Source organism: Jatropha curcas, chromosome 3 (assembly GCF_041381405.1).
Source record: "Jatropha curcas cultivar XTBG-Jc1 chromosome 3, XTBG_Jcur_1.0, whole genome shotgun sequence".
NCBI classification, from domain to species: Eukaryota; Viridiplantae; Streptophyta; class Magnoliopsida; order Malpighiales; family Euphorbiaceae; genus Jatropha; species Jatropha curcas.
The window spans coordinates 28,249,572-28,264,618 of NC_143153.1; the positions used below are offsets into that span (position 1 = coordinate 28,249,572).

The following is a 15,047-nucleotide window of genomic DNA, read 5'->3' on the forward strand; positions in this document are numbered from 1 at the left end:
GGATATAACGAAGGACAAAAATTATTTTTCTTTATTTGGAAAGGGAAAAGATGAAAACAAATATTATTATGAAAAAATTAATAATTATATCCTCGCTTAAAACATGAAGTATGTAAGAAAATGTTAAATTTATTAATTAATTTGAGGTATTTAAATAATTTAATAAAAAAGAGTAAAATTTCTACTCTTCTCCGTTATTTTCTCTCTAATTTGGAGAGATTCAAAACATGTAGATCCGAATGAAAAATAAGTGAATATTATTTCCTCAAATATTTTTCTCCTCTTTCCCAAACAAAAGAAATACCTTTTCTCCATATATTTTCCATAATTATTTTATTTCTTTCAAAAAAATTACACTAATCCAAACAAAGGGTAAGAGTTGCTGGTATTGAGAAAACTTTACCTAAATATCACCTCGGCTCAACAGTGGAAATATATATAAATAAATAAATTGACATAGGAAATTTTATATATTTTTATCAATTTATAGATAAATTTTATTGGTAAATGAAATTCTCATTAAATCAAGTAATATATCATGTTAGATAAAACAATAAAATAAGTTGAGACAAAAAAAACCTATTGCATAATGCAAAAATATAATTGATATATAATAATTTTGAACCTTTTATTGAATGCATTAGGCATTACTATAATAAATACAATCTTTAGATAAGATATTACAAATCTCATAATAATAATAATAATAATAGTAATAATAATAATTTTTTAGAAATTGCCAGTTTTTAATAAGAGCAAGAAATTAGTATTTTATCAAATTAAGACAAGCAACTATTGTGCTTATGCAACGCACATATTGCATGATCGACCAAACAAATCCTAAAACCTTAAAAAACAAAAGAAGAAAATGAAACTGGCAAGTAACTACAACATTCGACCGTTGTAAAAAAGAGCGCGTTCCCATTTGCCACGTCAGCTTCACACGTTTAACCACACGTCTCCGTTAAACGCTCTCTGTTAACAATGAGATCATATTTTCATTAACGCTAATAAATCATTCATTATCTCTAAAAATCTTCTAAAAATCACACACACTCCTTTTTAAACATAACGTTTATAATTTCCAAATTTCCATTTTTTTTTATTTATTTATTAATATATAGAAAAGAATTTGTCTGTAAAAAGCATTTTAAAATAATAAAATATCACAAAGCAGAGGGAACTTGAAACAGTGGAAAAAGAGAGAAGAAAAAGACATCTATCAAATACACTTAACAGGAGCAAAAGAAAAACCCATTAATTTTGCGCTCTCTTCAACTTCTAGTGTAAGTAATTTACTATCCTCTCTTTCTCATTGCATTAAACCATTAATGGAGTTCCTGCAGAGTCTTTTTTCTTTACATTATATGTAAGTTATTTTATTGATATCGTCTTTTGGGTATATTTTTTTTATTAGATTTTTTCCTTTCTTGTTTGTGTATTTTAAGGCAGTGAATTTTTCTTAATCCGCGATTGATTTTGCTCAGTCCAGTATTCAGTATTCGCTGGTTAGATCTTATCAACCTTTTCTTTTAGTTGTTTGGGGATGATCATTTAAAAGTAGCAGTAGTGTTTTGGTTTTAGAATTTGATACACTCGATTTGAGTTTTTGGAATTTTTTTATACTGTCATTGTTGATTAGGTGAAGTTCGGTTTTTGTGTTTGAAGGTTTTAACCTTTTGTTTCGTTATGTTACTAGAAAGGTTAAAGAAAGTAGAGGAAAGTAATATCTACACTGAAACAATCAAAAAGGTTTCTCTTTATTTTATTTTTGTTTTGCTTAACCGTCATGGTTTCAGTTTTTGCATTGAATTCTTTCTTGTGAATTGAAGGTTTCGGTCAAGAAGGAAAGACAATGTTCACTGATAGACGAGAGGTGAGCCAACATTGACGCCCTTCACTTTGAGGTTATGGGTAGTGTCTAATTTTAGAATTTCTTTATATAGTATGGTTTACTATATGGCTCTGACTTAAGTTTACAGAATGTGTATCAGGGAATTGTTACCAGGAGGATTGTTATTTCCAATTCAATTTTGACCGAGAAACCAAGTTCTGACCCTTTTGGTCATATAAAAAAGGGTGGCCAGGGGTTAGGCTTACCTTCTTCAGCGAAATTCCGAAGTAGGCAATTGGCATCTGATGCAGTTCCTGCGTCTCAAACCATACCAGTTAGTAGGAAAGGTGGTGGGTCTGGATCAGACATGGACACATCTTCTGACTCAGAAGATGAGATCTATGGTGGACAGTACTCACTGGAGTCATCCCCCCAAGATGACAAAATTCCCAATATTGCAGCTGCTAGACATATCTCTCCAATGAAAAGGAATGGGAATTATGTTACTGATAAAACTCACTCCAACTTGAGTATGTCTGGGGAGTCATTTTGGCAGAAACAGGGAAGTGCTGCTGCAGAAGATCATCAACTTTCAGATTCTGACATTAGCACTCAAGCTTCATTTATGCAACAAAGAAGCACTAATTATTCTGCCTCCCATAAACAGGTTTTCTTTCCAAACTGTAACTCTAGGTACAAAACAGGAACGGCTTGTTTATCATGATGGGTGGATTCCATAACAGTTGAACACATTCTGTTGATTACTGAATTTTTATTTTCATCATGATATAACTAATATCAGAATGTGGGAATTTTTGGAAACTAAATTCTTTTGGTCTTCCTTGAGCATGATCATATAAAAAGGAAATGAACTAGCAGTGATCCATTCTTGCCTGCATATAGTGACTAGTTTGGTATCCTAATATTATGCATGATATTTGCTGAAGAAACCTGTACATAAATGAATAGAAATGACCACTCTTGACTTCATTAAGTCGATTATATAAATCCAGCACAGTTAAATTGGATGACTTGTATCTGTCACTTTTTTCATACAGGATCAAGCTTGCAAAACTTAGAATATTTTGCGCACTTTTTGGGATTTTCTTAGTTATTAGAAGTCAGGTTTTTCTTATCATTAGAGCTTATCTAATACAGAAACAATTGACTTTTAGAACCATTGAACACCTGTAATTTAGTAAAGATCATGGGGCAGCATTACATCAAGTACAGAGGGTGGACCATTGGTTTCGACTTTCCAGCCATATAAACCTTTGGGGCCTATAATTGTACTAGCCTAAACAAGTTAGTTTAGCTATAGGTATGGCTGCATTTGTTGGCTCTGTGTGCTTGATAATGCCTATATAGTTGTGAGGCAAGAATGAATAAGATAGGAAATCACGTTAGTAAAATTTTAAGTTTGGGGTTAATAATCATAAGAGCAGACTATTCTCAAAGTTGTAACATGGCCAGTTAGAAAATGGACATCACCAACACTAATTTGGACTTTATTTATGAGATGTAACTGTGGCTTGGTCAAAGGAACCCATCTAGTTATATCTCAGGTACCAATATGACCATCACAAAAAGGTCTATGGAAAGATTAACAACTTTTACTAATTTTTTTTTCCATATTTGGGTTAAATTTACATGTATGTAACTGGATTTCCATGGATTGGCTGTGACTGCAGCTCATGACTGAAGTATCTGTGTATTTTGGTTATTTCAAAAGAAGTGCCATGATTGAGATTAGAATATGGTTTAGGTTTCTCTATATAAACCCTATAAATTTTTAGGTGGGTTATGAAATTGTATCTCATTTCCAGGCTATACTTCTGAAAATGCAAACATTATTATGAAATACCATATTGTGATGTTTTGCTTGGACTACGAGTAAATTGATAGTTCATGTATCCTGTGCCCCCAAGCTGCTCTAAGTTGGATGAATGCGTTGCAGAATTTCCAGGATCCAACATTGAAGAACAAAAAGTTTCTTTATAAAGATATGCCCACTGCACCTCCTATCCATTCTACTGTAGACATTGAAAAAATGGATGGGAAAATTTCAACTTGTAGAGCCAGTGACATATCTCATGTTGAAATTTTGAATAGTTATAAAGCCATAGACAACTCAAAATCATCGACAAGTGTTTATTCTAGCAATTGGATTCCTGACCAATCTGAAAGGTTAGTATGATGGTTTTGATTTCTTAATATATTCATTTTTGGCAGGAACTTAGAAGCATTTGTTTTGCTTGACAGGATTGGAGCTGGTAGAGAAGTTAATGCACCCACAAGTTCTTTGCCTGCCCGCCTCCCAACATTTCATGCAAGGTAGGTTAGGTAGCAGGTGTAACAATTGGCATATGTTGTTCTAGTTTTAATTTCTGTGGTCAACATAAATTTATCCCTATTGAATATGGTATTTTAAGGAAAATTATGATTTTGTGCCTGTATTTTGCCAAAATGTACACCATTGCCAAAAATATACAATATGGTATTTTGTGCCTATCATTTGCCTCCATTATACTTTTATCTCCTTCTATCAACTTTTTGTACTTTTTTCGCTAACAAGTACAAATAATTGCAAAAAAAAAAAAAAATACAAAGAAAAGATTAGTTAATTTTGACAAAGTCAAGGACAAAATAGTAATTTGAAAAATTATGTAATCTGTCCCTGTATTTTTGGCAATTATTTGTATATTTTAATGGAAAAAGTTTTAAAAATTACAGAAAAGTATAATAGTATAACGGAGGCAAAAGATTGGGATAAATTGTGTATTTTCAAAAATGTAGGGGAAAGGTTTTCGTATTCTGGTAAAATACAGGGATAAAACAGTAAATTTAACTTTTGTTTTATTGGTTGCCTCATTGTTTTAGTTTATTTTTTATTTTTCTTAAATGCTGAATGGTTGGATTCAGTGCACAAGGTCCTTGGTGTGCTGTGATTTCCTATGATGCATGTGTTCGACTTTGTCTTCACTCATGGGCCAAAGGTTGCACTGAAGAAGCTCCCTACTTCTTAAATGATGAATGTGCATCATTGCGCAATTCATTTGGGTGGGTACATTCCTGTTATTTATTTATTCTTTTGAACTGCTCAGTATTTTTTAATTTCAATGGTTTGTGATCTGTTATATAATTCTTTTGTTCTTTACTAACGGCTGGCATATGAAGATATGTGCAGGGTGACTTTAGAAGTGTAAACTTTCCTATTATTTGTTTGTCGCTTGTCTACTGCTGCGTGATTTTAATCCTGGTGGTTACAGTCTGTTGCTTAATTCTCTTATTCTTTTAATTTTATGGCTAGCACAACATGACTTAGAAATGTTAACTAGGGTATGTTGCTTAATTCTCTTATTCTTTTAATTTTATGGCTAGCATACTAAGATGTGTGCAACATGACTTAGAAATGTTAACTAGGGTATAGAAATGGGTTTATAAGATATAACCTATATTAGCTTAACTTCTTGCTTGTGCTATGCATGAAATATTATGTGTTTTTTGGCATAGGACCAACTATTTTCACTTTTCAGCCAAGATTCTTATCTTCAGAAGTGGGAATCTTGAATAAAATTACTGAAGCTTTCATCATCAACTGATTTTTTTTTATTGCTAAAAATTTGAGAACTGTTTGTATTTTAGATTCAGTATTTACTTTAAGATTTACTTTGCATATAGGAGATGGTGGTGACGTGATATGATTAAAGAATTGTGAATATTTTTCTCTCCTCAGAATTTAAAGCATGCAGTTGAGGAAACTGTTCTGTGACATGCTTTGTTGAATTTTTGTTTCCATTTTAATTACATCCCTGTTTTCTCTTTCTTTCTTTCTTTTCTTCTTCATTTTTTTTTTTTTTTTTTAAATTCCTCCTTAATGTCAATAGTTTGCAGCAAGTGTTGTTACAATCAGAAGAAGAACTTTTGGCAAAACGAACTTCACAGTTGGTAAGTGAAGGAGCTGCTCTGAAATCTAAGCGAACTTTTGGCAAAATGAAAGTGCAAGGTACTATTATGTTTTCCTCTTGAAAGCAGATTCATTATTTTTATATCTGGTTTGCATTTTAAGCCCTTGTCTCCTTTTGAACTATTGATTATTGTGCAGTACGTAAAGTGAAAATGGGTTTAGACCCACCTCCTGGATGCAGTTTTGCTTCTCTAAACCCATCCATGCTAAAACTTGAACCACTCCGTCGCCCGTTGTCAACTTTAAATTCAACATTGCACTCTGGATGGGAAGCTGTGCGGAAAGTTCATGTCAGTCCTCAGATTCCCCCAAATGGTTCCTTTTCACAACAAAGCTTGGCATACATGCGTGCGAGCACTCATTATATTAAACAGGTCTCCAAGGTCTTGAGAAATGAGGTGGCTACTTTGTGCAGCAACCCCTCCTCATATGCAGCTGTGCAAGGTATGTGAACCTTTGCATTATTGAGCATGTAAACCTTTGCATCAATTTATTGAGATGCGACTTAGCATATGATTTGCTGCTGGAATTTGATGAGTCCTAAGTAAAAATACTTGAACTCTCAGAATTCAGCAGAGAATAAATTCAGATTACAAGATTGGAAAGTATCCTATAGTAGCTGCAAAAGCTTTATCCATAATATTGACATTGTAAACCTTTTCCACCTTATTCACTTTTTGATTTCATATAATGAGTTTCTTCTGCAAAATAATGATGCAAATGGTAGTTATGACTCCTTTTTTTTTTTTTTTTTTTTTTTTAAGTTAGTTAATTGAGTGATGGTGGAAAGGCACACTATTAGCTGCACATGAACAGTTGAAAGGAGTGCTGATAAAAGAAGTCACAAGTTTTAAAAAATTAACATCATTTCTAGATTGTTTAATGTACTTTGGAATTTAGGTGGTTGACATATCCTGATTCCTGATCCTTAGTCATCATTCACCCTGCCAATTTTTTAGGCCCATTAGAAAAGGGGAAAAAATACCAAACTTTCTAATTAATTGATCTTGATTGGAATTATGACAATATAGTGAGCAGTAGCTGTCTTATTTGCATTTTGATTCATTCAAATAAATGGTTGACCCCATTTTCTTTTTGCTTTATGCAATGCAATTTGGTGGCCTGGTGTTACCAGAAACATATACTTGCTTGGTGAGGTTGAAAAGTTCTCCTGAAGAGGATTCAATTCGAATGCAAACAGGATCTGGTGAAACTCATATGTTGTATGTGTTATTTTTCATTTTCAAATTGTTACTCCTATTTGCTGTTTCTTTGAACATTAAATTTATGTTATTGAAATGCAGCTTTCCTGACAATCATAGTGATGACTTGATCATTGAAGTTCAAGATTCCAAAGGAAAGTACTGTGGCCGTATCTTGGCCCAAGTGGCTGCTATTGCTGATGACCCAGTAAGGCCATTATTTTATCACTTTTTAAGTGTTCTGAAGTAAGGTAGCGTGTTAAATTTCAATTTACTGCAGAATGACAAGCTTCGATGGTGGCCCATATACCATGAGCCAGACCATGATCTCATTGGCAGAATGCAGTTGTACGTAAACTATTCAACTGCTCTAGATGAGAGTAATCATCCAAAGGTATATTTTGGATTTTATTCTCAAACAATTTTCTTGAGTTTATAGTTTTATAACAAGTCCACTCTTGTTTGTTCTTCATCTGGTATAAATTGCAAGAAAGCACTATTGAGAAAAAGATAAGAATCATTAGTATTGTTTCTTGTGTATTCAGTGTGGTTGTGTGGCAGAAACTGTGGCATATGACTTTGTTCTGGAAGTTGCAATGAAAGTTCAACATTTTCAGCAAAGAAGCTTATTGCTACATGGCCCATGGAAGTGGCTAGTAACTGAATTTGCATCTTATTATGGAATATCAGATGCATACACCAAGTTAAGGTACCGGATGAGGCAGTATGCGTAATTCCATTTAGCAAATTTAGGAAATCTTCCTGCATAATGCATTTCAATTTGCTGTCTGATTTTTTTGATTCTTGCAGATACCTTTCCTATATCATGGATGTGGCTACACCCACCAAAGACTGTCTCGACTTAATATATGATCTGTTACAACCTGTAATCATGAAGGGTAATAGGAAGAGTGTGTTGAGCCATCAAGAGGTGTGATTTAAGTTTTAAGTTGTAATTCAAAGTGAATAGGATGAATTTCTTGTCATATTTTATCAGTTAGGGAGATATATATATATATATATATATATATATATATATATATATACAAGATACTACAAACTATTTAGGACTCTAACTCCTAATTGAATTCTATATACAAAAGGATTCAAACTTTCCTTAACATGAGTTAATTTGTTGATCTGTCATTTTGAAAAAGGATTCCTTATTCTTCTGATACTACACATATTTAGTTTTGGGTCATTTCATTACTGAGTAATGTCATGTTTCTGTACATCTTAAAAGAGTGCTTAGAAAGTCTTGACTCCAACTAGGGGATTGTTAAAACAAACCTCAAAACAGACCTTTATACAAGTCTTCCCATTTAAGCCATCTCAGACTTATGGCAACATGGATATGTCTTTTTACCTATATATGTATGATTTCTTGCTTTAGATAGGCTATCTACTTACAACCTGAATATAACTTGTTTACTTATAACTTGATTCTTTTTTTTTTTTTAATTATAATTCAAATGTTCCACATTTCACACTGTTAATATTTAAGATTCTACTTTCTTGTTTCTGTTTCCTTGAATAAATATGCTTCTCATTGCTAACAAAAACTGATATTTAAATGTGGAGGATGCTGGAGGTAACTATATTGAGTTTGCAAAAGGAAGTAAATTAATGCCAGTGATTTTTGACATGCATACCAGAATCGCATCCTTGGAGAGGTTGAGGATCAAATTCAACAAATTCTTGTCCTGGTTTTTGAGAACTACAAGTCACTAGACGAATTAATGCCATCTGGCATAATGGATATTTTTTGTCCTGCCACTGGATTGGCAGCTCCTGCATTGGCACCAGCTGTCAAGCTTTACTCTCTCCTGCATGATGTATTAAGTCCTGAGGCACAGTTGAAGTTCTGCCGATATTTTCAGGTACTAGAGATTAATTTCTTTTCTTCATTTCCGTTTTTGCTTTGCATCTTCTACTTCATGTAATGACAAAAATCCTTCAGGCTGCTTCCAAAAAAAGGTCAAGGAGACATTTGGCTGAGACAGATGAATTTATAAGCAATAACGAGGGCACATTAATGGATCCCTTGATGCTTTCAACTTCTTATCAAAAGATGAAATCTCTTATTTTAAGTGTTAGAAATGAGATTTGCACCGACATACAGATCCATAATCAACATGTGCTTCCCAGGTAAAAGTATCAGCTGTATGGTATCAGCTCACTCCTTCCTGCTTGTTTACTTGGGCATTTTATGAAAACTGCAATTTATTAAATCTTTTTTTTTTTTTTTTTTTTTTTTTTTTTTTTTTTAAATTGACACATGGTTTTGCTTCTTATTTATGAGTTACCATCCTGACACTCATTGCTGTTTTTTTCCTTTGTCTTTAGTTTTATAGACCTTCCAAATCTGTGTGCATCCATATATAGTGTGGACCTCTCCAATAGATTGCGCTCGTTTCTTATTGCATGTCCTCCTTCTAGTCCCTCACCCTCTGTAGCTGAACTTGTTATTGCAACAGCGGACTTTCAAATGGATCTTGCTTCTTGGAACATTAAGTAATTCTCTTCTCATATCATTACTGTTAATATGATCAATTTCTAGTGTTTGTAATCCCATTTATCTTGTTACATTCAATAGTCCTGTGAAAGGTGGAGTTGATGCGAAAGAGTTGTTCCACTCTTATATAACCGTCTGGATCCAAGACAAACGTCTTGCCTTGCTTGAGTTGTGCAGATTAGACAAGGTACAAATCTAGCAGTGTGATTTTGATTAGCAATCTGTGCTTCAGTATTCTTTTTAGATGTTATGCTGTATGACATTTAAATTTTCAGTAGTAGGAATGCGCATTATCATAGTTGCTGATTTTATTTTTTTTATGTGTTTTCTATTTTTTCTTGATTATATGAACTTTAGTCAAGATTTCAGAATGCTTACATTCCTGTTTGCAAATTCAAAATTTATGAATTGCTGGCTTAACGGAGTGGCTGTGTGCATATCCACATATATAGCTACTCCTTGTGCGTCCAGTCCTTTGGCCATATTCTTCTCTTTGCATAATCTTCATTCTTGTTCACAAAGACAAATAATAGGAGAGTTATTTTGTCATTTCAGCATCCAAAATCTTTATGTTCCTGCAAATCTTCAGGAAAAGTATGCCCTTTCCCCCCTCGCCATATGCAAGTTAATGAATTATATGCCATTATAATAACCAAAAATAGCCACACTGCCAAACTCATTAGTCTAATAAATTTGAACGTAAATATGCCAAAACAATAAATTTCATATGATATGTGCACCAAGAAGATAGTATTTGACTGATCTTGGGAGTTGTTACTATTTGCAACTTTTGATGAATGAAACATTATTGGAAATATAGGGGGCTGTCCTAAAAATTTTATTAAGTTCACTAGGGACTCTTCTAGAAGGCTAGTTCTTGAAAGATAAAAAGTTAACACTTTCCAATAATAATATTGTTCTTTATGAATATACTTTGAAAAGAAACTAGAAGGCTAGTTCTTGAAAGATAAAAATCTAATACTTTAAAATTTTAATATTGTTCTTTATGAAAGAGGTAGATTCAGTGGTGAATCATGGTGATACTGGTAACTGTTATGATAAGGTCTGGAAAATGATTCTTACTGGGACATGAAGAAAAGAAGAGGAAAAAGGCAAAGATTTTTAAACATTATATCCATGCTAAAAATGAGATTATCAAGGAGAACTTTTGTTTTATAAATGTGGATGATTACTGATTTAATGTGTCCATGATAAAAAGGATCATATAAAGGAAAACTTTAGTTCATAAATTTGGATGATTACTAATTTAATGCGTCCAAAGTGTGGGCATATTTGGTGGCGCATGAATACATACAAACATTGGTATATTCTTGTCCAGTCTTACATAAATCATATAGATTCTACTTTATACTGAATGGTGTTTTTATTAGTATGTAAATTTTGCTATACACTTATTACTGTCAGGTAAAGTGGTCTGGTGTGAGAACACGACATTCAACAACCCCTTTTGTTGATGAGATTTATGAGCGACTGAAGGATACACTGAATGACTATGAAGTAATAATTCAACGTTGGCCAGAGTACACTGTTGTTTTGGAGAGTGTACGTTTCTTCTTGATCTTACGATTCTTTTTACTTCTTTTGGCATAAGTTTCAACTACTGATAGCATATATCTGCATCCATCAAAAGGCTATTGCAGATGTTGAGAAGGCAATTATTGAAGCTCTGGACAAGCAGTATGCTGATTGCTTGTCCCCTTTGAAGGACAGTCTCGCACCAAAGATCTTTGGCCTTAAATATGTGCAGAAGTTTGCCAAACGAGCAGGGGAAGTTTATGTTGTGCCTGAAGAGGTGAGCTTCTATTTTAGGTTGCATGTGATTTTAGAAGGGTTGTATTTCTTTATTCTATCCATAAAAAACGTTATAATTATGTTTCAGTTGGGGGTTCTTCTGAATTCCATGAAAAGGATGCTGGATGTACTGTGGCCCAAGATAGAAATCCAGATGAAATCATGGGTTTCTTGCTCCCCTGATGGTGTAGATACAGTGACAGGAGAATGTCTTAGTGAAGTCACTGTGTTGCTAAGATCCAAATTCAGAAGTTACCTCCAAGCAATTGTGGAAAAGCTGGTAGACAATGTGGGTATTCTTTTACTTTCATTCAGTTTACTTTAACTATGGGTCTGGAAATAGAATTTAATGGACTATTCATCTATGAACAGTGAAAATTCGGTTATTGAAATTCTCTGACTTCATTCTACATTATTTTGCTTCAGTAAAAAGAGATTTTGAAGGCAGATCTAAATAGCAGTATGCATTGAACTAGTGAATAATATGCTTAATTGATAAGATTCAACTTTAAGTGATTTTAGCATGGTTAACATTTGGTAGCTTGTGTGCAATTTTTGACAAGTTATTTCAAGGCCCTACTCATCTGTTGAAAATGCAACTGTCAATAGCATTGAAAGTAGCTCTCTCAAATTCTAATTTCTAATGTACTTCAGGTTATGAAGAGCCCCTTTTTGCAATGGTGGCTACTCTTTGCATGATAGGTTCTTGCTTTCATATGTGTTCTGGCTAGCAGCCATTGTTGTTTTTTGTTTCGTATTTCCTTTCCAAAGCTCAATGGTTAGTAATAATATTGTTTTTTCAAATATGCAGTTTATTCTTAGACATTTAAGACTAAATTTGGCTGGTAAAGTTGCGAGAGATCTCCTCCCTCCATGTTAAGGAAACATGGTTTTTTATTTTCTTTAAAAAAATAATGGAATTCTATGTTTGTGTGTTGTTTTTCTGTACATCCAATTATGTCTATGAGATTGTGACCACACATTCAGTGATGCTTTTGTTTCATAATTTGATGCAGACAAAGATGCAGAATGCAACAAAACTGAAGAACATAATCCAAGATTCAAATGAAACTATGGTGGAGTCAGACTTACGAAATAGAATGCAGCCTGTGAAGGATCTTATGGTAAAAACAATAGATAATCTGCATTCTGTTGTTGAACCTCATGTGTTTGTTGCCATTTGCCGAGGTTTCTGGGACCGCATGGGACAGGTATTTTGGATTAAATATTTTCTTACTTTTTCTATGCTTATGAATGTTTTGATGGTTTTTGTTTAAAGGAACTTACTATCATGCCTTCAAGGAAAATTAAGTAAAATTTACTTGGTTTTACTTGAGTTTTACAAAAAAAAATAGTGATTTTTTACAAAATATTGGCATTTGGACATATTATTTTGTAAACATTCATTTTACAAAAACAAAGGTATTCTTTACAAAATGCTTGAAAATATTACAAAATATTGATAATAGGACATATCATTTTGTAAATAGCTCCTTTACAAAAAAAAAAAAAGCCTTTTTTACAAAATATTTGAAAATATTACAAAATATTGATAACCGAATCTATTATTTTATGAACCACCAACTTTTATAAATTAAAAAAAAAAAATTTACAAAATATTAGAAGGTATTACAAAATATTGACAACTAAAGTTATTATTTTGTAATCCGGCAACTTTTACAAGAAATAACCATCTTTTACAAATATTCGTAATTTGAACTATGATTTTATAAACCATCAACTTTTACAAAAAATAATCACTTTTTACCAAATATTAACAACCGGAGCTGTTATTTTGTAATCCAGTAATTTTTATAAAAAATAACTACCTTTTATAAAATATTTAAAAATATTTCAAGATATTAACAACTGGAATTATTAGTTTGCAAACCACTAACTTTTACAAAATATTAGATTGAATTAAAATTATTGGTAACCAGAGCTAAGTCATATTAGAACTTATTTAGAAGTATTATAAATATTACCAACCGGAGCTATTATTTTGTAATCCGGCAACTTTCCATAACTTGAATTTCCTTGAATCTATTCTAGAAAATCCCTTGTTTAAATGCTTGTACTTACTGTTGTTATTATTATTGTCATTATTTTAACCAGGAGATACTACGCATTTTGCAAAATAGGAAAGAGAATAGGTCTTGGTATAAAGGCTCACGAATTGCTGTTTCTGTAAGTCGTCCTTGAACCAGTTAGCTGCATAATTGTTTCTCTATTTATAATCTGCTTCATCTGACTGTATTTTGAAAGTTTGGATTAGAGGCTCTGAAAAACTTGTAACTTTATCGTCAGTCTTGAACAACTGAATTTCTATTAGCAAAAATTTAATACTGCAAACTCCTATGCAAAGCTCAATTATCTTGTTGAGATTTTCGCACATTTGAAAGATATATTTTAATTTATCTTGGATGGAAATTGAAGTAAATGTGGGAAAGAAATACATTTGTACTGAAATATGAGTTTGTAATCACGAAAAGCACCAAACAGAACCCTCTTTCTTTTCTAAAGTTGACATTTCTTAGTCCAAGCCTGAAGCCACCTCGGTTAAGGATACTTATCAGCTGATGCTTCAACAACAGAATGCTATTTGCCATTGTAGTTCGCTTGCAATAATATTAACATTCAATTTGCTAGAGAGATAGTGCATTTCGAGTTGAGGGCTTTGATTTTACTACACTTGAGTAATTTTTAGCATATCCAGAAATTTAAGTGGATTGTGAAAACTATAGTCGTTTATCCTTCTGCTTTAGCATAAAACTTGCTCAAGCTGCTTCTAGAAATTGTTCTCTTTTCATAGTTTCTGTTTATATTTGACCTTGAAGAAAGCTTATAGGTGCAGATACACAAGTGAACTCCTTTATAAGCTTTTTGTTCTTTTGAGTGCTACTGTAAGTTGATTTCATAAGTGAACTTTTCATTAGCCAAATATGCCAGTGATTGAGAATTCAAATCATCCTTTCATTTTTTGTTCCTTTCTCGTTACCCGTTCTATTGCATCATCTATCCTGTCTGATACATCTCTACTATTGAACTTGCAGATCTTAGATGACATATTTGCATCACAAATGCAGCAATTACTTGGAAATGCATTACAAGAGAAAGACTTGGAGCCACCAAGATCCATAATGGAAGCTCGATCAGTGCTTTGTAAAGACGCAGTAAATCATCATGACAGCAACTACTATTTATAGATTCTTGGTTCCTGTACATACAGATTCATATCCTTATTCTGGTTCAGCATTTTTTACATTGAAGAAGCAAAGGGGAAATCTTAGTTGCAAAAGACCACACATTTTCCCAGTAATACGCATTCGACCTCAGAATGAAGAAAGTTCAGTCAATTTTGTCCCTTCTGTAAAGTTTTCCCGTGGCCATGGCCTCCATGGTAAAATTTCCTCCTCTTTCTCAAAGAATGTCAATATTTTTTGGGAGCTCCATTGCAACCCATCTTAACTACGCTGTTCTTTGGTTCTTTTTACATTTTCTGTTGATTCTTAAATTACTATTACTAAATTAATTACCAAGCATATGAGTTTAGGAATTTGCATGAAACGTGACTTGTTCTCTTCATCTCGAAAAATTATATAATACAACTGTAAATCAATGTAGGGTGTCCTACATGAAATGACAAACCAATAGTAGATAAACAAGTATGTACAAGTCAGTTTATAATTTTTATAGTTTTTTTCTCTCTTTCTTTGA

General features: G+C 32.8%; 1 protein-coding gene across 1 annotated transcript; it reads left to right on the top strand.

The window, feature by feature from the left end:
- Positions 1-1,389: 1,389 nt before the first annotated feature.
- Positions 1,390-15,038, top strand: LOC105641671 (uncharacterized). The gene is made up of 23 exons (XM_089719047.1): positions 1,390-1,752; positions 1,833-1,876; positions 1,983-2,501; positions 3,792-4,021; positions 4,097-4,168; positions 4,757-4,894; positions 5,722-5,840; positions 5,940-6,245; positions 6,937-7,024; positions 7,106-7,211; positions 7,284-7,397; positions 7,549-7,712; positions 7,814-7,934; positions 8,659-8,883; positions 8,964-9,151; positions 9,350-9,517; positions 9,600-9,705; positions 10,944-11,081; positions 11,170-11,331; positions 11,419-11,619; positions 12,347-12,541; positions 13,446-13,517; positions 14,384-15,038. The coding sequence occupies exons 2-23, from the start codon at positions 1,856-1,858 to the stop codon at positions 14,534-14,536; spliced, it is 3,606 nt and encodes a 1,201-aa protein (XP_089575173.1). The 5' UTR covers positions 1,390-1,752; positions 1,833-1,855; the 3' UTR covers positions 14,537-15,038.
- Positions 15,039-15,047: the final 9 nt, after the last annotated feature.